We start from the raw sequence: 26,800 nt of genomic DNA on the forward strand, positions 1-26,800 counted from the left end.
CATATCACGCCTCAGAATGTGCCAAGCTGACCAAGTGATTATACATTTTTCATGTTTCCATAAGGTACTTAATTGGCGTTTTGTGGGGCGCCACTGGTAGAGGGCTCACGGCATCAGAGCTGGAGGGTAGCCTGCATCCTGCTATGCTGGCAGCTCCCCATCTTCCCCATTAGCTCAAACCACAAGGAGAGACAAGAGCAGGACAGGAGAAGGACACCTTCCTTCTCTTCCAAGTATACTGGAGTCCACCCAGGAAAAAGCAGGGCAGGTTGATGAAAAGTGTAAGCAAGTGTTCCCAGCCTCTCCACTGTGTCCTCAACTGGGGACATCATAAAAACCACAGTCGTTTGAACAGCCATTTATAGTTTACAAGTGCTTTTCAAATGGATTCTCTTAGTCCTCCCACAAAGGGGTGAGGAACGTGTTTTTATTGTCCCTCTTGTACAGATCTACAAAAGGAGGCTCAGAGAGGTCGAGGGAACTGCCTAAGGATATACAGCTGGTAAGTGCCAGAAATGGGGTCGGATCCAGTCCTTGCTGTGTCTCACACCTGTGCTGTGGGCTGCCTCCCCCTTCACCCAGGCCCTCAAGAGTCAATCTGATTTTCTGCATCAAATCCAAGGTAAGGGATAAAAGTAAGGGACTTGGAAAACGTCTGGGTAGAAATCTGACTCTCACACTTTCAGGCCAGAGATAAGGCTGTGTTTAATTTGAGGTAGGAAAAAATCACTTACCCCTTTCCCATTTGCACAGGAAAAGGTAAGAGGCAGAAAACTGATATTTTTTAATGCCCTGGTTTATTTCGTCCTTGTGCCCCACAGAGGCAGATGTGGTGATGCTCCGGGACGGGGGTTTCTTCTATCATATCCTGGGGACATTTGTCATCCTTGAGCTTGCTTTTTCTGGTCCTCTGTTCTGTTTCTCCCTTCCCTTGGCAATGTTCTGGGGAGCTCCCAAAAGACTCAAAAGGGGGATTCATACCTCAGCTCACATCCTGTTCAGACATTTGTGGTCTGAGGTTTGAGAGGCGGTACAAAGCCTTCTATCACTTTTGTGCGCACGGAAAGAGGGACTGGCTTGTTCGACCTTTGGAATCCAGGTGAAAGCGTTTCAGCTAACCCCTCCTCAGAAACTCTGTGGGCTCGCCTGATTTACATCCATGGGGACCGGGAGTCCCCCCATGAAACAGTCCACAGACCATGTGCTCTGGTTCCCTTTTTTTAAAGTATGTCTGTGTTGTGACTTCCACTTTCAAGACAGAAACAGGACTCATGGAGGCACTTTTTGGGGGCTGACTCAGGGCTAGGCCAGGAAGCCAAGTTAATTCTACAGCCAGATTCTGATCATCTAGAACACGCAGGGGAAGCATGTTCCGGTTATTTTAATGTTCTGGTTAATTGAGAACTAAGTAGGGTATATTGAACATAATTAAGGCTTTCTTTGATGATTAAGAATCTTGAAGTGCCCTGCAGCCATCATTCTAAATATCAATTATAAATCCCCATTGGTGGGAATATAGGAGATTGAGTTCAACCTGAAGTGACTTCCAGGCCAACTGCAGGAAATTCATTTTTACTGAACCCCCAATACCAACATGTTATTTTCCTCTTTTCCTAGACAGCTAGCACAAGGAGAATTCTGCTTATTAGAAGCTTTCGGCGGTTTGAATCACAGCTCATCGAGGTTTCCATACAACTGTTCAGAGATTAGAAGGACGCTAAGAATGTTGGCTTGTTACACCTGATTGTCAAATCAAACAAATCTAGCCAGATAAAACATTCTTAGACTTATTTTGCAAATGTATTTTGAGGTCCATTCCCACCGCCCACACTCCTAACCGGGATTCAATCTTGCCTTTTATGCATCGGATAGAATGAGAGAGAAGACACTAAGTCAACGGGATATTGAAAGTCCTCTGTCCTTGTTCCAGTACCCCTATTAAGTAGTTACGTGACCTTGGGGAAGCATTTCCCACTTCTAAGACTCAGTGACCTTGTCTGTACACTGGAAGGTTGGACTTACTGGTTCTTAAACTTTTTAGGGGTACAGAGCTTCCAAAAATCAGAGGAAAACTAAGATAGTTTTGCACAGCAGGGGAAAATGAAGATAAGTGCAAAACGTTTCCATTCTAAATCAAGGGGTGGGGTCATGGACTCCCTGAAGCCCATCCTCCTGGGACACCCATCCACCAACTTCAGGTTTAAAATCCTAGAGTAGAAGAGCTCTCGAGCCCCTTTCGGCTCTGGCATTCTCAGCATCCAGTTAAGTGCAAGCACCTACCCACATTTATAGAGCAGTGGTCTTGGCCTTACCTGCACGTTGAGACCACCTGGGAAGTTTTCACAATTCCCTCACCCAAGTTGCTCCCCAGACCAATCAAATTTGAATTTTGGCAGGTGGGTCCCAGGTGGCAGTATTTTTTTTTAACACTCTCCAGGTGATCCTAGTCTGCAGACAAGTTTGCAAGCCACAGCTCGAGAACAAGAATTCTCAAAATTAGGAGTGAACAGAACCACCCAGGAGGGAGGCCCCTTCCCCTGATGGTTCTGCTTCCTTCTGGCCAGATCTGGAAAGATGCAGTATTAGCAGGTGTCCTGGGCAATTCTGATGCAGACCACTCTTTGGGAACCCAGTAACATGCCCATTCAGTAGGAGAAGCCCAGAGGAGTCCTCTCCCCTGCTATTCCTTTCCTCGTGGGCAGTTCTGGTCCTCCCCGCAGGTCACCTGCCTTGTTCAGGGAAAGCTTTAGCAGCTCTTCATTTGCCATCCTTCCCATCTCTAGCAAGCCTGGATCTTATAGTCTGAGCCTCTAATCCCACCAGGTTCAATCATTTCAGCAGAGCACTCATCAACATCGTCGTGTTTAATATTTAAACACCATAGCATCACTCAGGTCAGCCTCAAGGTGAGAGCTGCTCCTGACTCCTATGCTATTGCTGGTCAGCAAACAGGGCCACTGGTGCCAGAGGGGACTGCGGGAGCACAGCTCCAAGGCAGGCCTGGCCCACAAAGACCCAGCCCGCCAGCTTCAGCACCTCTCTACCTCTTCCTACCTGAAGCGTGCGCAGCAGGACCTGCAGCCCACTGGCTTCTTGTTCGGCCATCCCCTCCTCGCGTCCTGGGGAACCGGCTGCCTGCGGCCAGATCGGGGCTGGAGAGGCAGCGGCTGCCAAGTTGACCTCACCGCTCGCCTCGCGGGAGCCTGCTGCACGGAGGCCTCAGCTGCACATGCTGCTGAGTGTGAAGCCACTGCGGTGCAACCCTAGACCTCTGCACAGGCGCGGATGCCCCCCGACTCCCACTGTGGGGATTAGGTGAGTCCCGGCCTGGGGAGGGCTGAGCATTTGGGCGCGGGGGTGGAGAGGGCACCAGCGTGAGTCACTCACCCACCTCCAGGCCCACGCAGGAGCCACCCTGGATGGCTGACAGGCATTCCCAGCTGACCTGGTCAGACTCCCTGCAGAGGCTCGCTCGGCCCTCCCCGCTTGTCCCCCCCTTCTTTATTTTGGTCTGTTGCCGGCTCCCGGGTAACAGGAGACCCAAGAACGCTTGCACAACCGTGGCCATGCAGGGCACAGAAGCCCAGGGCCCCCTGAGGTCCCAGGCTTAGAGACTGGAGCTCTGGCTGAGAAGGAAAATAACTGTGCTGGACATTTTCTACAGACCAGGTCCCTTATATAATCTGCCAGCTTTCACAATAACCCTGTGGAGGTGGTACCATTATTCCCACCCCACCCCACCCCACCTCAGTTTTACAAATGAGAAAACTGAGGCACAGAGATGTTAAACCATAAAGACAGGTCGAAACGGGCAAGCTGGCACCGAAGCACAGGCGGTCACCGTTACACATCCTGCCTCTTGCTGCTATAAACACATTGATCAAAGTAATGGAGGCCTGAGAGGCTGCCCTGGCCCCATTTCCTCCAGACCAATGTAGCATCCAGGATCTCTTTCTACATCTTCTGCTTGGAATGTGTGAGAAGACTTGGTGGCTAACTAGCCATCTAATCCTCCTCCCCGTGTCAGCGCCTAAGCGTCTCGTAGTCCTTCAGATGCTGGCTTCTCAGCTTGCTTGGGGGCATCACCTGGAAGTTTGTTAGGGCCCACCCAGAGCTCTTGAATCAGAATCTGCATTTTCACAAGATCCCAGGGGATTCATAGCTGGGTAACAAAATCACTAGAGGATTAAAGTTTGGGAAGCCCCAATTTCGACCATATCGATCCCATTGCCAGAAACAGCCTGTGTGTTCGATGCCTGACAATTTTTGACCCTATAGCCAGGATCTAGCAAGTCTCAAAGCTTCACACAACTTTAGCGTGTGAAATTGGAGAGTGAGCTCATTGAGGTTCGTGACCGACAGAGAGCACAGCTAGTCGGGAGGGCCTCGGCTCTCGGCCAACACCCCGTGCAGCGTGTGGGGAGCTTTTGTGAGCATCAAAGCGGGCAGTTGGCAGCTGCCCAAACACATTGCAGTGACTGAGGAAAGAGAGGTTGTATTTCCTGATCCTACTTGGCCTCAATGTTCCAAAGTCCCGAGTCAGGAGTTAGGCAGTGTCTCAGTCATTCCCTCCTCAGTGCCAGATGCCAAGCCCCAAATTCAAGGACAAATTCACATGGTTCTCGCTCTCCAGAAACTTCCACTCTTAACAGCTTTAAATGGGAAGACTTCCCACGTTGGGAACTGACTAGAACATCTCACAGGAACTGGGGAGCCCTCTTGTTTCTTCACACTTCTACGACCTCTGACGACAGGATGGAAGAAATAAAGGTCCCTAAGGATTTCCACCTTCTACGAGGGGTGGAAATTTTCCGGGACACATTCTATGATCTTCTACAGTACAGGAGCTGGGGGAGGACTGAACAGTCCCACACGATTGTCTTAAGGCCGATTACTCTGTGCTCCTTGACTGCAGGATAAAGAAAACAGAGAGAAGAAAGAGAAAACAAGACCTCCCTCCCAACATACACTTAAAGAACGGTTTAAAGAAAAACCACCCCCGCAGTGAGATTTCATAAAAATGACCTCTGAGGACACACCTAAAGGCATTGCTGTCACACTCCTTTATGACCTCATTCAAGTAAAATAGCCCCCATTTGAAAGGGGGTCTTGGTTCAGCTCGCTGGGACTGCATAGGACAGAATGAGGTTAAAAACGCTATGCGTAAAGGGATCTTTCTCTTCTACATAATGACACCCTTCCTCCTGCAGCGCCATGAGCCTTGTCTCAGTAAGCCCCATGCAAAACAAAGCAAGAAGTGGGCTCCCTCTTTCTCTGGCGATGCACCTGCATCGCACGCTCAGCCTGGCTCCGCTTCCCCATCACCCCTGACAAAGCTCCACCTTCTGAAGAGTCACCACCCACTTGACCACATGGATACACACGGTTGCCAGCCAAGGAATAACGTGCTGGTTTGCATCCTCATTCAAGCAAAATTAGGTCTCGCCTCTAGTTTGTTTCCAGCTCTCCATCACTCCTTCAGCACACTCATCCTTTGCTCCCCCAACACTTACACCTCAACCTTGCCCAGCAAGGACCCCACCAATCCTGCTCCCTGCCCCTACCCCTGCAGAACCTTCTTCACTCTCAGGCTTAGGGGCATCTTCATCCAAACCTCCCTCTCCTGGAGATGAGACTCTTATGAGAGTCCAGTTCCGTTCGTGGGCTGATTAATTTAGGCTGAAGGAGGAATGGGTGATAGTAGGTTAGAGTGAGTGTGCTTCCCCATTAGTATTTGAATTTTAGCAGGGATTTTCCTAAAACACAGGAGCTGAGACCCAAGCTTGGGCGATACCATATCTTACCCAGTAGATGGAAAGGAGTGCTCGTTAAACCACATGGGGCAGCCAACAGGGGCAGGTCAGGCCCAGGGCAGACCAGGGAGGGAGCTGCTCTGTGTGGAACAGAAAGACCTCCTACTTGCTTCACTTTCTACCTTTCGAAGGAGACATTTAAAGAAACCACCCCACAGATCCAAGCAGAAGCCCAGATAGAGCTTAGTCCTCTGGCTTCAAAAAAACACACATGTCATATGGTCGGGAGATTCCAATAATTCCCTAGAAAGACTTACAGAACTCAGAAAAGCCATGATACTCACAGTTATGGTTTATTACCGTGGAAGGATACAGATAAAAATCAGCAAAGGGAAGAGACACGGAGGGCAGGGGCCGAGAGAGACCGGGCATAGCTTTGGGTTGTCCTCTCCCAGGGGAGTCATGCAGACAGTGTTTATTTCTCCAAGCAACAATGTATTACAACATCACAGAGTATTACCAACCAGGGAAGCCCGCTCGAGCCTTGCTGTCCAGGGAGTTTATTGGGGGTTGCTCACGTAGACATGGCTGATCTTAGTCTCCAACCCATCCAGAGGCCAAGCTGAGACCACGTGGCCCAGAGTCCCTCCTAAATCACATTGTTTGCATAGACTATCTAGCATGGCCCAAACACCCAGGTAAACAAAGACACTCTTATCAGGAAGGACATTTCAAGGACTTAGAAATTAGCTCCTAGGAGCTGGGCAGGTGCCAGATCTTCCTTCAGGAAAGGCTAATCTTTTACTGCACACCTGCCCTCTCATCTCCATCATCTCAGGCTCAAGACTCTCATAACATCTTATGGGTAAGATGCAGAAATAAGTGCCGGCCTGTACAATTAGGAAGACTCAATCACTAGTAGAACGCCAGTACTCGAAGTGTGCTAATGAATAAATTGACACTGATGTAGGGGGAGTTTTCTAACAGCATCCAGAGAATTCAGTCCCCTGGCTCTTTCCTATTTAGCATTTTTTTCAATGACTTGGATGACAGCAAAGGCTGCATGCTTATCAGATTTTCTGATGACACCCAGTTGAGAAAGACAGAAATATGTCAGAAGACACAGTTGGAATCCAAAAAGATTTCAGCAGCCTTGAGTGCTGGACCAGAGCCTACAGGATGAAATATAACAGAGGCAAGTGGAAGCCCCTTTCCCTGGGTCCTCAACACCAACTGTGCAAAAATTGGCTAAACAGTGTCGAATATGGAAAAGACTTGAGGTTTAGCCAGAGCTGACACCAATATGAGTTGTCAGCAGGATTCACATCTCAAAGTGTCTTTTCAGTCTAATGTTATCGCCTTTAGAAGGGAGACAAACATTGTATCAGTAACCAGGATAGCAGTGAGGCTGAACTAAGGTCCCAGCTGTGCAGGGGCTCAGCGGAGTGCCTGGCACAGAGGAAGTGCCCATCGGTGAGAGCTATGGTATTATTATCATGGACAGCACTAATAAAAGTGCCATAACTGCCACAAAGGAGACCCCAGGCCTGCTCAATGCTGCTCAGCCTCTAGAGGTACATGGCAGCTATCACCACGGCATGAAAGGATGTAAAGGATGGATGAGTTCTGAAGGCAAGAACCAGGAGCAGAGGACTTGCTGTAAGGAGCCCGATTTGGGACAAGTGCAGGAGTGTCCTGAGCTCGTTCAGCCACCGCACAGGACTATTTCCCTGCCCAGCAAGGACTGGAAGACTATTTGGCCAGAAAGTTCCAGAGGGCAATTCCAGGACTGGGTGCCTTTGACAGGCTGTATGTCGGCAACTTGATGAGGTGAAGAGAAAGACAAGGTGCTCACTGGCCCCAGGTCACACAGCCAGGAGATGGCAAAGGTGGAACTAAGCCTCCTTCTTAACTGGCTCTCTAGAGTGTGTCTCCCCGGTAGCACAGGAGATGGATTTTGGTGGAACCTGGATAAACAGTTTAAATTTCAAAAGACAGGTTATATTTCAACCTATATTTGAAAAAAATACCCAATTAGCATAATAAAACCGTGTTTTCTCTGGTATTAATTCTTATGACAAAGTTTAAAGTTTAAAAATGAGTCAAAGTTAAATAGTACACATGGTGCCCAGGCACAGTAAAATCCAGAGTGACGGAGGTTAATAGCAAAAATTATGAAAGGATCACATTGCTCCACGCTTCCTATCTAAAACTTAGCTCAGATAATCTTTTCCCTAATCTGACAGTGAGATCAAATCTCACTCATAATAGCTAACACCCCTTTTTCTCAGATACATTTTAAGTATAAATGATTAGTATAAAGATTTACCGGAGTACACACACGTGACCAGTCTACCTATAATGGCAATTTACATATAATGTTCCTATCTTGAATCTTTCCATTTCCTGCTCTGGTTTTCTTCATTTTGACTTTCCTCTTTTTTTCCCTGCCTCATCTCCAGCACACACATGTGCATACACACTGGCACATGCACACACAGACACACACATGCTCCATGACCTTCTGCCCATCAGAACAAGGATCCTTGACAATACGATATCAGAGTTGATAGACTGCCCCCTTGTCCCTCAAAAGATTTCCTTTGCCTTCTCCTAGTTCATGAAATTCCTAAGTTGGGGAGCAGAGGAGTAGAAGGAAAGGAAATCTGGGTACAAGAGCTGCTGGTTCGTGCACGTTGTCTAATTTAACTCTTGTACTAGCCCGCTGAGGCAGACATTATTCCCATTTCGGGATGAGGAAACTGAGGTCGAATTATGCGCAGAAGTTGCACGGGTGTTTAATCCTGGATCCGTCAGCCGCATGGCCCGTGCTCTCCAATGAGAAGAGAGGCTACAGGGGCCAAATCCCCTGGAAGGGAAATTCCCAAGAGATTTACATTCATGGATGACAAATGCAGATTGCTTCTTGAGAGTAGAGGAGAGTGTAGGTGGCCGGAGGGCACGCCCTGCCGCCAGGTTGGAAGCACAGCCCCCAGGAGTCTTAGAAAGACGCTGGCCTAGAAAGACAAGGAGCTACTTAGATGCTCACCAATGCTCAGGCAGAAGAGGAGGCCAGCGAACAGAGACCTCCTCCACCATTGTACCTGGGACCAGCCCTTCCGACAAGCCTCTCTTCACTCTAAACACGGAACACCAGGGATCAAACTTTTGCTCCTTTGCCTATTAACTATGCGACTTGGGGAAAGTTACCTAAACTTTCTGTGCCTCAGGTTTCTCATCTGTTAAGTAGGGGATGATAATGCCTACCTCATAGGGTTGCTGGGAGGATTAATTGGAGTAACACAATGTTCTCAGCCCAGTGCTTGCCATCTAGGAAGCACTCAATGTATGCAGTTGTTATTGATATTATTACGATGATTATTGCGATTGTTACTGATTCAATAATACCTACCTCAAATAATTGGTGGGAGGATTAAATGAGCAAGTGACTAATGTAAGGTGCTGAATGGATGAGAAATTATTAAGCCCTGGACTTCCGCTGAATTAGAGGGTAGTTGGTAGAGGAATTGACTTGACATCCATATTTCGGCCCAATGAGGAAAACTGTTTTGTGTCCTCATCTTTCCAAAGCATCTCTGAAATGAACTCCTGTAACCACAAGGCCCCTGAGAGAAAGCCTGCAGCTGCCTGAGCTGAGAGACCAGACAAAGCAAAGCAGATGCAGATGAGCTCAGCATCGTTCTGGTTGGCAGGACAGAGAGCCTCAACACCACCTACCATGGACAGGAGCCCAAGGCAAACCAAACCTACAGGAGACATGGCTTGATCAACACTGGGTGCTTTGCCCTTTCAGCAAGCACTAACTCAGGACTCTATTCTCTATACAGTGTTTTCTATAGCTATGTCTTAAAAACTGTACGTTATTCTCAAATGAAAGTGAATGTGGCCATTTTTCACTGACACATAAACACTCAAAGAACTATCCAAAAATTGTCATGTCTGGACCACTTCATATGTGGCCATTAGATTCTGCAGCCCAGAGTAGACAGAACAGGTGAACAACCATCCTTGCTGGATGCTACAGTGGCATTGTTTCTGGCATAAATTCAGGGCTCAATAAAAATAAGATGGTTTCCTTTGACATTGGAGAGCATTCTTGACCACCACTCCCCCAACTTAATTACCAGAGTCTTTATCATATGTGTCCAAGGTTGAGACAGCTCATGATCTGCCTTTTCTTAGCTATGAATCCTGATCTATTAAACATGGCATCCAGGTGGTAACTGGTTCTCTTGTGCTGTCTTAGAATGTTCTTCCATCCCTCCTGGTTGATGTGGAGCAAAACCCAGATCCTTCAGGACCTATGGAGAGTGACAGGATGCAAAAGTCAAACAAGGAGGCTAGGGCTTCCTAGAATAGTGAGGAGGGGTTTCAGTGGCAGCTGATTTATCCTCTTTGTCTTAATCTTTCTCACCCTTCCCCCACCCCAACCACATAACATCACCATCCAAGTCCCCACACCTTTGCCATCTAGCATGGAGCGATAAGGATTATAATTAAGATGAGCTAACACAGGAAGGAGATTGCATAATGCTGTGTTTTCCCAAGGGGTTTCCTCAGATCCACATAAGCCTTGCTTTACAACATAATCTTTTTAGTCAGGCTCAAGGACCCCTTTACTTGTTTCTGTATAGATTGTGTTTTCTGTTAGAAAAGAATGAGTTTTTTTAAAATCTCTCTTAAGTTTTGTCAGACAGACTTTTCTTAAGTTATTCCAGAAACCCCAAAGGGTTGTTATTACCAAAAAGGAATCACTGATCCCAGTAGCAAATACATATTAGCTCAACTGAATTGTTTTTATCAGAGAATGTTAGAAGAGCAATTGACTCTGTAATAATCTTTATTGTTTATCTACTTTTTTACTTCATTAATTTCTGCTCTTTATGATGTCCTTCATTCTACTTGCTTTGGATTTAGATTGCTTATGTTTTTCCAGCTTCTTAAGATAAAAACTCAGATCATTGACTTTAAGTCTTTCTTCTTTTCTAGTATAAGCATATAAAGCTATAAATCTCCCTCTATGTACTGCTTTAGCAGCATCTTACAAATTTCCATGTGTGTGTTCATTATCATTCAGTTCAAAATATTTTCTAATATTTGACATATGGGTTATTTAGACATGTGTTTTTCTTTTCTTTCCTTTTTTGAAGAAGAAGAGGATTAGCCCTGAGCTAACATCTGCCATCAAATCCTCCTTTTTTGTGCTGAGGAAGATTCGTCCTGAGTTAACATCCATGCCCATCTTCCTCTACTTTATATGTGGAACACCTCCCACAGAATGGCTTGATGAGTGGGGTATAGGTCTGCACCTGGGATCCGAACCAGCAAACCCCAGGCCACCAAAGTGGAGTGCATGAACTTAACCTCTATGCCACTGGGCCAGCCCCTAGACATATATTTTTTAACATACAAATATTGAGACTTCACCAGAGTTCCTATTATTATAAATTTAATTCCTTGTGAATTCCACTATGGACAGAGAATGTATTCTAAAAGATTGTAAGATTTCAGTCTTTCAAATTTATTGACAAGTTTTGACCCAGCATAAAGTCTATCTTGAAGAAAATTCTATATATATATATAAAGAAGGTATATTCTGAAGATACTGGGTGTAGCATAACATAAATGTCAGTTAGGTGAAGGTGGTTGACAGTCTTGTTCAGATCTTCTATATCCCATGATTATGGATTTGTCTATCTTTCCCTTTAGTTCTGTTAGTTGGAGCTTCGTGTATTTTTAAGCTCTGTTATTAGACAAATACACATTTATGATTGCTATGTTCTCCTGATGAACAACCCTTTTATCATACTGAAATGTCACTCTTTATCTTTGGAAATATTCTTTGTCTTAAAATCTGTTTTTCCTGATATTAATATAGTCATTCCAGGTTTATTATGCTATAGTTTAGATGGTATATCTTTTTTCATCCTTTACTGTCAATCTATCCGTATGTTATATTTAAAGCCATTTCTTGTACAAAGAATATAATTGGGTCTTGCTTAGTTATCCAGTCTGACAATCTCTGCCTTTTAATTGAAGTGTTCAATTTATTTAGATTTAATGTAATTATTGATATAGTTGGCTTTACATTATGCCATTGTTTTTCTATTTGTCCCATCTGTTTTTAGTTCCTCTCCTCTTCTTTTCCTGCCTTTTTTGGTGTTAATTACATATTTTTTGATATTCCATTTTAATTCTGCTATTGACTTTTCAGCTCTAACTCTATGCATGATATTTTAGTACTTACTCAAAGGATTACATTGTGCATCCTTGACTAATCACAGTCTAGCTGGAGTTTATATAGTACTACTTCATGTAAAATATAATAACCAGACAACAGAATATCTCCATCTGCCTCACCTGCCTAGCCTTTTGATATTGTTGTCATATTTAGTACTCTGTGTTTGTTATAAACCCCACACAATATTAATTTTGGTTAAGACAATCACATGTCTATTAGAGAAATTATGAGAAGAAAAATATAGTCTTTTCTTTTTACCCACATTCTTACCAGCCCCAGTGCTTGTCATTGCTTCCTGTAGATATGATTTTCTCTCAGGAATCATTTTCCTTCAGCTTGAAAATATTTCTTCATTATTTTTGAAATTATAATCTACTGGCAACAAATGCTCTCAATTTTTACTGGTTGGAAAATGTATTCATTTTGTCATCATTTTTAAAGAATATAGAATTCTGGGATACTGGATGGACAGTTTTTCTTTTTTCTTTCAGCATAGTAAAGATGTCATTCTGCCTGTCTTCTTGCCTCTCTTCTTTTTTTAAAAAAAATCTGTCATCATATATATCAATGTTCCCCATATGTGATGTGTCATTTTTCTTTGCCTGCTTTCAAGAATTTTTCTTTCTCTGATGTTTGTCAGGCCTACCACATAATACCTAAGTGTGGCTTCCTTTGTATACATTCTGCTTGAGTTCAGTGAGCTCCTTGGATTTGTAACTTTGTGTTTTCCACCAAATTTTGGACATTTTCAGCATTATTTTTTCAAATGTTGTTTCTTCTCCATTCTTTCCACTCTCCGTCTTGGACTACAACTAAATATATGTTAGATCACTCAGTATGGTACCACTGGTTCCTGAAGCTGTGTTCATTTTTTTAAGACGTTGTTTCTCTCTTCTTTGGATTGTATAGTTCCTATTAATTTTCCAAGTTGACTTGCCTGTCATCATTTTTTAATTTCAAGCAATTTCATTTTTTAATTTTTACCCATATAATACCCATTGGGTTATTTTTTATACTTTCCATTTTTCTATTGATTTTACCCATCTGTTTATTCACTTTGACCATATTTTTCTTTAAGTTCTTGAGCATATTTAAAATAGATGTTTTAAAGTCCTAATCTGCTCATTTCAAAATCTCAGTTATTTTCTATTGACTGCTTTTTCTCTTAAGTATGGAATTTTTTTTTTTCTGTTTCTAGACACATCTAGTAACGTTTTATTGATTGCAAGACACTGTGATTGAAATATAGTGGAGATTGTAGATTCTGCCATTAGAAGGGCACTTGGATAACCTGTAATTCATTTTTCTTCATTTACAAATTATGAAAGTGAACTCGGGGGAAAAGCATTTACCAATGCACACAGATAATTGTGGCAAACTGAATCTCTACCCAAATATCCCAGGCTGAGCCTCAGTGTCTTCCCAATTTTCCAACTTGAAAACTTACTGCTTTTTTTTCTAAATGTATTCCTTAGGAATAACATTTTCTCTTCTTAAAGAAGAAATACTAAGCCCTTGCCTGATTTCTGTGCCTTCAGATCACTCACCCACTCTTCTAGACCTAGGGATGCTACTGGTATTGCTGCTATTAATGATACCTACTCTTTGTCAAGGACCGTGCTTACATTACTGCGTGCCAGCTGCTGTGCAGGAGTTGTACTTACTTTATCTCACACTAAACCATATCTTCTTTTGGCAGCTTACCCTAACACTGCTCTGTCTGCTGGCAGAATTAGATACCCCCTTTTCTATGTCTCCAAAGCACGCGCAAGTATAACATAGTACTGATGATACACATTACAGTAATTAGTTTATGTGGACACATTTTCATTAGGCTTTAAGTCTTCCAAGGGTCAGAGGAGCCCACTATGTCCATAACCCCCAGCACAGTGCTAGGCGTGTATTAGTTGGCAGAAAATATTGGGTTCCAGTGGCCTCTGGCAAAAGGAGAGAGCCCACCTTTGGGCTAGCTATATGCCAGTGTTCCCAGCCTTGTCAGCAATTGGCAGCTCAAAGGTCACCATATCCTTGGCCCTAGGAGGCAGAAGGCCGACTCCCTGCTCAGCATCTACTTGGGGCTTTGTTGCCATGGACACCCGATAAAGTTCTTCAGAGAGGGCCAAGATAATCTCCATCCTCTTGCCTAGCCTGGTCCCATCAGTGGCCAGACCTGGAGTGCTGACAGGTGTGGAATGTCCATCAGTTGGGCCAGCCTAGAGGCTTGTGGCTTCTGGGCCCCAAAGCTGAAGTATCAGGTCACAAACAAGCTGGAATCAGGGGCTCCTAAGGTCAGGCTGCCCAGAGTGGGGCAAGGGCGAAATAGAGATATCAGCCATCAAGGCTACCAGTCCAGATGCTTCCTTTTGCTTCAGTGAAGGCTGTGAAGACTGCAAGCCAGGAGTACAGGAACCAAATGCCAAACCAGATAGGGGAGGGAGGGGCTATGAGGATGAGGCCACGCTCCAGCGTGCGACATGTTCATTCAGTCATTCACTCTACACACATGTATTAATCATAGTTCTATAGTGGAAAGTATGCATAGTATCATAGCATGGTAGCTAAGAGCGAAATCTCTGGACTCAGACAACTGAGATTCACAGCCAGGTTCTGCCAATTCCAGCTGTGTGGCTTTTAACAAGTTACGTAAATTCTCTGTACCTCAGTTTCCCATCACTAAAGCAGGGATAGTGACACAAAGGGTTGTTTTCACTTAAATGAGTAATGCATTTGAAATGTGTAGCCCAGTGTCTAGCGTATAATAAATGATCAACAGATGTTAGTAGTTATTATTGGCGGGCCCTGGATGGCATCAAAGAAGTTAAGGTGAAAAATACACAACCCCTACCCTCCAAGAGCTCTTAGGGTGGTGGAAGAGATAGACCTGAACATGACCTTTTCCAGCGTGATTTAACCATGGCTGCTGCAGTATGGGAGCCCCAAGAAGAAAGGAACTTCTGCCTGGAGAATTTGGGGAAAGTTTCCCAAAGAATACGGTCCTAGCACTTGACCTCTGAGGAATTCCAAGCTGAAGTGAGCAGTGGGGCATTCTAGGTAATGTAGGAGTGTGCGAAAGGCATACCTGTGTAAGAGAGTCTGGGATATTTGATATGATGAAGGGTTGATGTCCAAGTGATGGAGCCCTTGCAATGAAGCTGTAGAGGAAACTCAGGCCAAATAAAATAGTTTGATTTTCCACATGTGGAATGGGATCCCAATGAAAGTTTGTAAGCAGGGAAGAGACATACGTAAAGTTCACTGTCATGTTTAAATTTCTTCTCCCTCTTTGGAAATGTGAGCTTTCTCCAGCTCCACGTGAAATCAAGTGTATGGCAAATTCATAGCCCTCTTTCCCCACTCACACTAGGCTGTGAATGACTAATAAAGCATGATGCAATGCACCACGAGAATTTACAGTTCACCAAGGGACAATTAAAATCTGGAGCATCATCTAGGAAATGAAAGAAGTCTTTTGAGCTTCAGGGGACCTCCCCAAATCCTCTCGCTCGTCTCTCTATGTTGGTGTCTAAGAAGTTCATTACAATGGGAGGTTCTCTTTATCAGTTAAACAATTGATTAGCAACTTCAGACACAGCTATCTTAGGATACCCAGTACCCTGTGAACATATCAGAGACTCTGGATTTCCCTCCTGGGACACTATAACCAACGCTTTCCTTGAGCCACCTGTCCTTGTACTAGTTCAGAGCTGAAACACCATTACAGTCTGGCTGTCTGTAAGGAGAGAGCAAGATCCATGGAAATGACAAAGTCCTTTGTCCTCCTTCTCAGTTTTTACCTCATCCCTCATCCGGTGGGACGTTTTCTTTTCACTAACCCATCTCCTTTTCTCACATACATAGATAATGATCTGAAGGTAGCCACGGTGACCAATTGGGACTCGGTCATGAGGAAGCTCAGAGAAGCATTTGAAATTTAAGACATCTTGTGTCAGCTTATAACAACAAAAGATGTCAGCTCGCTTTAGAGAATTATTAAATACCTGAACAGGTGGGAATGTTCAAAACGTAGAGAGGGCCAATCCTCAGTAATCTTGGTATTACTTCAGATGTCCTTCCAAAGTGACTTGAAAGTTGACATTTTCAACCTGTTTACGACACTTGAGTGCAGAGTTCACAAGGAAGAGCACGACAGGCAGACTCTAAGGTGCTCCCCATCCCCCACCTCCTGGTGCCCATGCCTTTGTGTGAGCCCCTCCCCTTGAGCATGGGCAGGACCTAGGACTTGCCTCTAACCAATAGAAAATGGCAAAAGTGATGAGCTGTCACTCCCACAACTACGATACATTCTATGACGCCACTTTGCTAGCGCACTAGCCCTAGAGACTCTCCTTGCTGGCTTGATGAAGTAAGTGGCCAAGTTGGAAAAGCCCGTGTGGCAAGGAACTGTGGGCACCTCCAGCCGACAGCCAGCAAGAAGCCAGAGGCCTCTGTCACACAGCCACAAGCCTGACTCCAGCCCCCCAGACTCTTCACCATTATGTTGACAGCCCGGAGAATTAAACTGCAGCCCTAGAAGACGGCCATGGCCACGAACAGACTGTCAGTCCCAGCTGGTCTCCCGTCTGTCCCTGTGTCCCTTCCCTCTCCCAGCCCTGCTCCTCCAGCATCTACTCGCTCTGCACAGGAATCCCAGGGAAATCGTTGGCATGCCTGCGCATCACTCACGCAGGAAAATGAGGACGCAAGAAGAGAAAAACTGGAAAATCTGATCAGGCTGGCTGAAAGGGGTTTTCATTACAGTGATTTACATGAATAGGAGCTCAAATTTGCATACCATTAAGTGTTTAAGATTAACTTGTGCACATTTTTATTTGATTTCAGCCTTAAATTCTTCATGGAAGCTGAGTCTCCGTGGTTTTCTCCCCCGCATAACAGAGCTTTAAAACAAAACTTAAAAGACCTGCCATGGTCAACGGATTTCTTCAAACTCACTAACTTTGCAGAAGGGGTGCTCCCTCAACATTAAAATGGCAGCTGGTACAAAGATGGATACTCACACAGACGCTGCTTTGAATAAGAAATCGCATTTTCATGGTAAGCTCTGCAAAGCCAGGGCAAGAGTTTGCATAACACCTGTGACCCCCTGCCAGGACTGGCCCAATGGCGGTTTGGGGTTTTGTCATTTTCCACAAGCAGAAAGGACTTAATATGCACTTTAAGATGGAAAGAAAACCTGCCTGTGGGATTAGGCTACACCTGTCCACTGGACTTTGAGTGCCGTGTGTCCCGCCGGCTGGCCCCTGTAAAATCTAATAACAGGACTTTACATAAGGACCGACGGTGGCACCGAATAGCTCCTTGCCCTGGTAAATGATCGAGAAGAAGAGGTTTTATGAGCTGCACCAGCACACCGCATCTTGATGTGATTAATCCATCTCAGGAAAGTGACTTTAAGAGCCAATTAAAGGCAGCTTAGAGGAGCTATTTTGCATTATCTCTTTATTCTGTTTCTGGCGACAATTGTACCTGTCAGGGAAGCTGTGAGCAACTATCAATTTCTGCAGCATGAAATTGCAGAGGAAAATAAGAGCCACTGCCCTGGGAGGGACCGCCGTTCATTTCAGAGTATGAATCCCAACCGCTGGGCTGGAGACCTCTGACTCTGCGTGGCTGCCAGCTGCAGGTGATGTGTTTGTGGGTCCTCCCTGCCCCTCCCGGTGACCTTCTGCTCGGGAACATGGGAACACAAAAGCCACCACCTCTAAATGCAGATTAGCACAGGAGCAAATACACTCCATCCTGCAGGAAAATCTCCTTTTATCACAATGAAGGAGGCAGAAGAGAAGGAGAAATGCTTCTATGTAGCAAATGAAATTATTTTCCTGCTTTAAAATGGCAAGCCCTGGGAGGAAAAGTAGCAGAAGAGGGGTTTGCTTCGAGGCAATGACTTTACTGACTCTTCTGTGTCCAAGGAGGTCACAAGGCATATTTGTAGGGGAAAGGCCAAATCCATGAACCCTCCCACTTCATGCTTCCCCCAGAGAACAGGGGCTGCCCCAGTGTAAATGGTCGAGGAAAGAGTTAAGGGCCACTGGAGAAAAGAACAGCTCGGAGTACCCAACCCTGAGGCAGGACAGACTGTCAGGAAGGCCTGGGCTGCCCCCAGAGGAAAGTGAACCCTCTGGGCCTGGAGAGACGGATCCCCTGGGTCCTTAGGTTACTACTACTTAGCGGGAGCCAGGGGCTCAGATGTCATACACAGGGAAAGGGCCGGCTCAGGTTCTGTCACTCAGCCTGGGTAGGATTACGTGTTTGTTCCGATGCCCGTTGACCCTTGGTCAGGACACACACCCGTCAGTCACCTCTCCAAGAGCTCAAGGCTGTGCGGGGTGGCCAGGGCCAGACAGAGGCAAGGCTGGGAAGCCGGGAGACTAGCTCGGAAGGCCCCTAAATTGTCCTGCTGGGAATGACAGGCATTTTCCAAACCAGATGTGGCTCATCTGTCACCATGGTTTGGTTCAGGAGCCCATGCAGCCCCGTTGCCTTCCCTGGGAAACAGGCACAACATAACTGGGCCTTGAGAAGGTAGTGTCGGAACCCAGCCTGCCCCAGCCCGGCTCTTCCTGCAAAGCCTCTGGCCTCAGTAAAGCATGCCTGTTCATTTCTCCCAGTCCTGTGCCCAAAGCCGCATCACAAATGTCCCCACCCCCACTTGCACACACACACGCCCAGGCGCACATACTCCGTCCCCTCTGCTTTTGCGAATTCCCTCAGTAACCGGCCAAAATTCCATCTCCTGCACAAGGCATTCCCAGAGGCCTTGCCCGGGGAGGAATAGCTTTGTGTCCCTATGCATCTTCCAAATTGTGCCCTGTCTCTGTCGTGTCATTTCCCGCAAGCTCTCATACCGGACCGTATCATGCTTAGCATCCTGAGCCAGATCACGTCCATCTGTGCATCTCCAATGCCCAACTCAGGACCTGGAATGACAGAGATGCTCAGGAAGTGTACGCAGAAGAAAGGAAGAAAAGGAGGGAGGGGCAGAGGCAGGCAGGAAGACTTACTTTTACGTGAGAGTTAGCTGGCTTCCTTAGGTTCCTGGAGATAGACACAGGAGAAAGCAAAGACAGGAACCAACAGTGATTAATACATATATGTATCTGGCATTATTCTAAGCACTTTATTTCCCTCATTATATTTTATACATGAAAAAAACTGAGGCTCAGAGCAATTAAGCAACTTTCCCAAGGGCACCCAGCTAATGAAGCTCAGAACTATAATTTTGAATCGGGCCCACCTGATTGGAATGTGCACCCTTTTTCTCTGACAATATTGTCTTCTTAGGCTCATAAAATATTAGGATTGAAATGCACCTTAGAGATAATCTAGTCTGAACTGTTTGAGGCCCAGAGAGGTTAAGTCATTTGCCACAGGTTGCCCAGCTGGTCCATGGTAGAGTCAAGAACGCTTTTCTCTTAATTCCCATTCTGTTGCTTTTGACATCAACGCCAGCCTCTCAGAAAAGCCATAATGAAATGCGATATTATCCTATCAAATCAAGTTGTTAAGAAACAGATGTTTCCCCAAAATATTTGGGAAACAAGCTTAGCCCATTTGGTCTTCCCAGAGCAGCTGGGGGTGCGTAAATACCCTCAGGAAGCACATGGAGGAGGTGGCCAGCTCCACAGGCTCCCAGATGCTCCCGGGAGGAGGTCTGTACCTGGAGGAGAAGGAACCCTCGGGAGAGCTTCTATTAAGGCTTCCAAACCTGTCCTCCAGGTGAGAGGATGAAACGATGCCAGGAACGGGACTTCCATTGCCTTCCTCGCGAAATTATCCATGCGATGGCTCTGCTGTGTGTGTCTTCGCACCTCAGTAGCTTTACAGCCCATCAGCATCTCTCCATCATCCTGTGAGGTGGGCTGCTGTGCTGTCAGCATTTTCAGGATGGGCAAATGGACGTGCTCAGAAGAGAAGATACCTGCTTAGTTAACAACGGTACTTCACCAGCCGGGCAGGATCCACCATCGCAGCCTCCAGGCCACTGGGCTCCACCAAAAGGGGCTTGCTTGGCTCCTGTCTTTCTCCCGGATGGATTTTCCTCTTGTCTCCTCCTCATTTTTGTCCTTGTTACTGCTCCCTCTACTGTGTACTCTTCTCCTGCAACCTTCCCCTGGCTTGTCCAACTCCTTGTTACCAGGAGACGCACTCAAGTTCTGGAAACAAGGCATCTCTGTCAGCTGAGAAGAGCACTGGGCCCAGGGGTGGGAGAACCAGAGCCCTGCACCCTCTTTGCCAGCCCTTTGCTGTTTTATCTCCAGCGAGTGGCTTGAGTTCTCTGCACTTCTCTTTTCCCCTTTGGAAAACAAGGATGCTTTTCCAGGGCTCCCTCAACTGTGACAGGCTGTGATTTACTCTAGGCCACTCTGATGTCCACTTTCTGACCTCCAGCACTTGATAGCATTGCGGTGCAATTTAGTAATTCATTACACACAGTCACCTTATCCAACAACTGCTTCCCGCACAGTCTCATCTTCCTAGTAAGTGTGTGACAGCTCAAAGGCAAGACACAGGGCTAACGTTTCTGGTTTCTTCTCTGCGACATTTCACATAGTGATGAAGAAATATCGGGTGCTCAGAAAACCAATTAGATTAATTAGTCAGTTGCGTGCAAAAAGGTCTTGCCTCGCCGGTATCCCACCACCACCTTGGAGGACCAGAAGAAGAACAAGGAGTGTCGAAGAGAAGGAATCAAGCTAGCCCTTCCAGAATCTGACCGGAGAAGAAGGCAGGCTGGACCCCACAAGGAAGGTACATACCCAGGTGTCCAGGATGTGAGGTCTGGGCCTGGGGTGTGGACACCTGGGAAGCGGCAAGCCAGCTGACATCCAGGAAACAATGTAGAAAGGCTGAGAAGGTTAAGAAACAGCAGGAAAGGGGAGTCAGAGGCAGGATCACTAAAGGAACCTCCAGGTCTGAGTGGCACGGTTGAAAACTGGTTCAACGACTAACTCTGAAAACACAGCCCACTGGCCAGGTCATCCCCACTTCAGGTGGCAAGTTCTGCTTGGAGGGGTCAGAGGCTGGTTCTACGTGAGGGGGAACCAGGCCTTCAGAGGTCAAGGCTGTTTCCTTCCTTTCTTTTTTTGCTGAGGAAGACTGGCCCTGAGCTAACATCTGTGCCCATCTTCCTCTACTTTATATGTGGGATGCCTGCCACAGCATGGCTTGCCAAGCAGTGCCACATCTGCACCCAGGATCTGAACCGGCGAACCCCAGGCTGCCAAAGTGGAACGTGCGAACTTAACCGCTGCACCATTGGGCCAGCCCCTGTTTCCTTCCTTTCTCCTAGCCCCGCACTTCTCTGTGTCACCAACTGCACTGATTCCAGCCTTCATGGAAGGTCAGTTTGATGATATACTTTCCCCTCTATGTGGGTTTGTTTCCTTAGAGGGTGATGGGCTCTGGGACCAGACTACTTGAGTTTAATCCTGGCTCCCCACTTCCGAGCCTAACGAGCTGTGTGACCTTGACCTTGAACAAGTTGCTTTTCTTCTCTGAGACTTGGTTTCCTCACCTGTAGAACGAGCATGATAGTCATCCCCACCCCCATTGTGAGGGTTGTTGAGACGATGAAACGAGTTAATATATTTAAGGTCCTTACAACAAACAGTTCCTGACACATAAGTATGATTGCCGGTTTTTGTCCAGTTTTAGCAAAATACTCCCCCAAGTAGCTGAGTGCCCATCCTGTCAGGTTCTCCCCATTAAGAACAAAGTGAGCTTCCTGTTGGCAAAGTGAAAAGGTTCTAGGACACACCTGAGTGAGTCACCTTTGGCAAATGTGTTTGGAAGATGTTTTTCTCTCACAATTTGTCTCACCCTTAGAGTGACAGGGAAATAGAGTCAGCTTGAAATTATTTCATTCTATAAAGGATTGGTGCTCATCACATGACGTAGACACTGCACTGGGCTTATATAAAGTAGAGACCCCGAGCTTGGTGCATTTACATTCTTGTGGGCAAGACAGGCAAACGGCAAAATCCCTTTGATACAGAATGTACCAGGTCCTCTGGCAGAGCTACAAAGTGTTACGTACACCCGAGGAGGAAGGAGGAGTTTTTATAAGATGGACATCATTCTGTTGCAAAAAAAACAAAAACCCTAGCTTGAATGAAAGGGAAATAGTTTGTTGTGAAGATATTGCAGTATCTTGCAGGCACCAAAGGCAAGAAGAGGGTTAAGTTTATTCATTCACTCAACAAACGTTTATTGAGGGCCTCCCATGTGCCAGGCTCTGGGGACACAGCAATGAGCTATAGGAACAAAATCCCTTCCCTCTTACAGCTGATGTCCTGGTGGAAGAAGACAGACAACAAAAAGAGTAGAATGTGTAGCCTGTTAGGAGAAAAAGAGACCGAACAGCAGAGGAGGAGGATGGATAGGAGTGAGGACTAGCAGGATGACGATGTTACACACGATGACGACGTTACACACGATGACGACGGAAAGCCTCACCCAGACGGTACTGTTTCAGCAAAATCTTGAAGGAGATGAGGAAGTGAACCCTACTGATGCCTGGGGAAAGGGTATTCCAGGCAGAGGACCAGCTGATGCAAAAGCCAACAACAGGGACAGCCCAGGAGGCTAGTGTGGTCCAGAGCAGTGAGCAAGGGAGAGTCATAGGAGATAAGGTCGGGGGTAAAGGAAGGCCAGATCCCGTAGGGCCTCCAACATCAGTGTAAGGACTTTGGCCTTTAGTCTGAAGGAAATAAAACCCCTTTGGAGGGTTTAAGTAGGTTTCCTGTGAATCGGATGTGGGATGTGAGTGAAAGAGAAGAACCAAGGATTCTCAGGACTCATATCCGACACATGCAACTGCCTTGGCATCACCTCCACTTAGCTTTCAGACAGGCTGCTCCATTCACCACGGACGTCACAAGACTCCTGATTCACACCCGAAAACCTGATTTCTCCAGAGTCTTCTCCATCTCAGAAAATGAAACTCGATTCTTCCCATTGCTCATCTGGACTCCACTCTTTGTCTCCTACCCACATTTAATTCAAATCCACTAACAAATCTGTCTTCTCCACCTCAAAACACACAGAATCCAGCTCTCTCTCTAACCCCCTCTACTGCTGCCACCTTAGCCAAAAGCCTGGAGGATGGCCGTGGCCGCTAACTGGCTCCCTGCCTCTGCTCCTGCCCCCTATAGTTCATCCTGCACACGACAGCTCAAGCGATTCCTTTAAATCAAATCAGGTTATGCTCTCTTTTGGCATCTCTCCATCCTACCTAGAGCAAAAGCTTAAGCCCCGGCAACAGCCAACCAGGGTGTTGGTCCCTGCGTCTCCTCTGTCCTCATTTTGCATCACCCTCCCATCTGCTCACTCTGCTCCAGCCCCAACTACTTCCTTGGCATTCTGTCAAAATACCACTACAGACCCCCCTTGGGGATCTTACCCTTGCTGCTCCTTCTGCCTGGAACACCATCCCCCCACAGGTCCACATCCCCTGATTCCTTATTTTATTCAGATCTCTGCCCAAATATCCTACTAGAGAGTCTTTCTCTGGCCACCCTCTATAAAACAGCACCTGTTCCAAGACTCGTTATCACCCTTGCTTAGCATAAGTCTTCTCCGTAACACTTACCAACACCTGACAAGTTTATTTATTGACTACCCCATTAGAATGTAAGAGCCATGAAGGCAAAATGTTATCACTTCCATTTGCTATATTATCAATGCCTACAATAGGGCCTGGCCCAGAGTAAGCATTCAGTACATTTGTTTGATGGATGGGAGGATGGATGGATGAATGACTAGAACTATAAATTTGAAACCCTCAGGAGCCAAGACAGTGTCTCTCTTTCTCTGCACACTTATCCTCGCCCCCCCAACTCTGTCTCTCTCAAAAGAGCAAATCGTATTGACCTTGTTCATTTCTGTTCTCGGAGCTATGTCTTGATGAGAACAATCACACTGTGTGCAAATTCTTTGGATAGATGGTAGGGCAGGGAGGAAACGGGAGGGCCCCCTGGCATAGAGGCAATACACATAGGACTTGGCAAAGAATTCACTAGAGGAAAATAACAGAGAATACTAAAACACGTGAGAGACTTCCAGGAAGTACAGAGGGAGGGGTTTGGAGAAAGAGAAGCATTATGTAATTGTAACAATAACCTCCAGTGTAGGGTGATACTTTGGAGAAGGAAGGCTGGAACAAGTAGGCAAGTTGGGGCCAGATCACAAAGGCTGGGTAAAGAAGTCTAATCTTCATTCTGTAGATCTCAAGTTGCCACTGTGGTCAAAGGGGTGGATAGTGGCAGTATTTGGTCATTCTCCTCTAAGTGAGCTATCTATTCACAGACTTCTACAGCCATATTACAAAGCTGTACATTCATATACGTTGGAGCCAGAGAGCTGTGCTCCACTTCCCAGATTCACCCATGCCATCTCTTGGCTATGCCAACGTCTCTGTCCAAAGGGATCATATGCCGGAGCTCCTCTTGGGAAAGCAGCTTTCCTCAAATCTCATTAAATGCCATGCTACAAACAGAAATTAAGAATCCCTCATGTGCAGGGAAAGTAAACTCTTGGCTCCAATTTCTGAGTTGTTTTGTTGGCATGAACAGATATACATAAATGGAAGAATTAAATGCTATTCACAAGAAGACATAACCAGGAGGTTCATTGTGCATTCAGACCCTTCTAGTTCAGTGGGCCTCAAACTTGGCTGCCAATCACAATAACCTGGATGAAGCCTGGGTCCCATCCATGGAAATTCTCGTTGAGTTGTTTGGGCATGGAACCCTGGCATGGGAATTTTTAAAATTTCAACCCAAATGTGCAGCCAGGATTGAGAACTACTGCACCAAGAGGAGATCTGAGAAGGAAACGGGCTTTATGGACAGGAGGTATATTAAACACTGGGACGAGCCTGGAGAGGATCTTATCTGGTGACCAAGACAAGACAAGATGTCTTGTCCAGACCCCTGGACCAGGTGGTCCAGTCCACTCTGAATTAGGTGTTGAAGGCTTAGGTCCAGGCTGCAGTTGGCAACTTGGTGATTTGGGATACTCAGTCAACTCGTTTCCATCTGGGTACAATATCTGAATGTTACAGATACAACAGACTGGGCCACCATATAGGATGTTCAGGTTGTATTCCACATAAGGATTTCTGGCTGAGGGAGGGAATAGAAGCTGAAATTCTGCCTGGGACCCATTCATCTTGCCTTGCGCACGGCAGGGTGCTACACCACCCAGAGAAAGGTGTCTCACGGGCTAGCCACCACTCAGGGTAGAAGGTATGAAAACCACTTCTTGGACTAAGTGATGTTCTCCACTTCATCTGCTAACCCCCCATGCTGAGCCCACACTGCCACCGAATCCACAGATGGCTTGCCCACACACTATTGTTTTCACCAGACTTCAGCCACATCTGTTCACAACCTGGTTTGCCAATTATTGCAGCTGTGTAATTTTATTAAATATTATCTAAACCAATGAAATATGAGTGCAAAAGATTTTATTTCTATGGAAATGAGTTTAATACTCAGGAAAATCACAACAAAAGCAGTAAACCTTAAAAATTACTATCCAGGGGTCTGGCCCCATGGCATAGTCGTTGGGATTGGCACAATGGGTTTGCATCTTGGGCACAGACCTACACCACTTGTCAGCTGTGCCATGGCAGCCACCTACATCCAGGATGGAGGAAGATGGGTACAGATGTTAGCTCAGTGCTAGTCTTCCTAAGGCAAAAAGAAAGACAGAGGAAGATTGGCAACCAATGTTAACTCAGAGTGAATCTTCCTCAGGAAAAAAAATATATATATATATACACTATCCAGAATGTAAATTGGTATAGCCATTAGGGCAAATAGTATGGAGGTTCCTCAATAAATTAAAAACAAAAAATATGGTATGATCCAGCAATGCTACTTCTGAGTATTTATCCAAAATAATTGAAATCAGGATCTTGAAGAGATACCTGTACTCCCATGTTCATTGCAGCATTATTTACAATAGCGAGATATGAAACAACCTAAATGTCCATCCATGGATGAATGGATGAAGAAAATGTGGTATATATATGTATATAAAATAGAATTTTAGTCAGCCTTAAAAAAGAAGGAAATCCTGCTGTTTGTGACAGCATGGATGAAACTTGAGGACATTATGCTAAGTGAAATAAGCAAGACACAGAAAGAAATTTACTGTATGACGTCCCTTATATGTGGAATCTAAAATAGTCAAACTCATAGGAGCAGAGAGTAGAGTGGTGGTTGCCAGGGCCTGGGGGGAAAATGGGGAAGTGAGGGTTAAAGGGTTCAAAATTTTCGTTATGTGAGATAATTAAATTCTGGAGATCTATACAGCAGAGTGTCTATAGCTAACAGCACTGTACTGTATACTTCAACTTTGCTAAGAAGGTAGATCATTTTTTTAAAGGTTGGCACCTGAGCTAACAACTGTTGCCAATCTTCTTTTTTTTATTGCCTTTTTCTCCCCAAAGCCCCCCCCAGTACATAGTTGTATATCTTAGTTGTGGGTCCTTCCAGTCGTTGCATGCAGGATGCCATCTCAGCATGGCCTGATGGGTGGTGCCATGTCCACGCCCAGGATCTGAACCGGAGAAACCCTGGGCAGAAGGTAGATCTTATATTAAGTGCTCTTACCACGAAAAATAATAATAATAATAAAGGGGGTGGGAGAAAACTTTGGGAGGCGATGGGTATGTTTATGGCCTTGATGAGCAGTTTCACGGGTATATACTTATGCCCAAACTCGTTGAGTTGTACACAATAAATATGGACAGCTT

At 45.8% G+C, this 26,800-nt stretch overlaps 1 protein-coding gene and 2 long non-coding RNA genes across 7 annotated transcripts in view; 1 reads left to right on the top strand and 2 right to left on the bottom strand.

Annotated features, from left to right (window-relative positions):
• AGBL1 (AGBL carboxypeptidase 1) overlaps nucleotides 1-3,381 on the bottom strand; it is a 754,053-nt gene extending 750,672 nt beyond the window's left edge. For 3 of the 5 annotated variants that reach the window (XM_070618166.1, XM_070618156.1, XM_070618177.1), the window contains exon 1: nucleotides 3,055-3,381. In XM_070618166.1, the coding sequence (XP_070474267.1) occupies nucleotides 3,055-3,105 (51 nt within the window). In that variant the 5' untranslated portion in view covers nucleotides 3,106-3,381. The remainder of the gene's footprint in view (nucleotides 1-3,054) is intronic. The other 2 variants (XM_070618162.1, XM_070618159.1) reach the window with 1 other exon arrangement.
• On the top strand, nucleotides 375-9,903 carry LOC139083207 (uncharacterized). Its single transcript, XR_011539740.1, has 3 exons — nucleotides 375-502; nucleotides 1,618-3,315; nucleotides 9,345-9,903. It is a non-coding gene; the product is annotated as an uncharacterized lncRNA (long non-coding RNA).
• On the bottom strand, nucleotides 6,084-20,066 carry LOC103558372 (uncharacterized). Its single transcript, XR_011539738.1, has 5 exons — nucleotides 19,694-20,066; nucleotides 19,038-19,071; nucleotides 18,882-18,953; nucleotides 9,899-10,075; nucleotides 6,084-7,720 (listed from the first exon to the last, which is right to left on the bottom strand). It is a non-coding gene; the product is annotated as an uncharacterized lncRNA (long non-coding RNA).
• Nucleotides 20,067-26,800: the final 6,734 nt, after the last annotated feature.

Source organism: Equus przewalskii, chromosome 1 (assembly GCF_037783145.1).
Source record: "Equus przewalskii isolate Varuska chromosome 1, EquPr2, whole genome shotgun sequence".
Taxonomy (NCBI): Eukaryota; Metazoa; Chordata; class Mammalia; order Perissodactyla; family Equidae; genus Equus; species Equus przewalskii.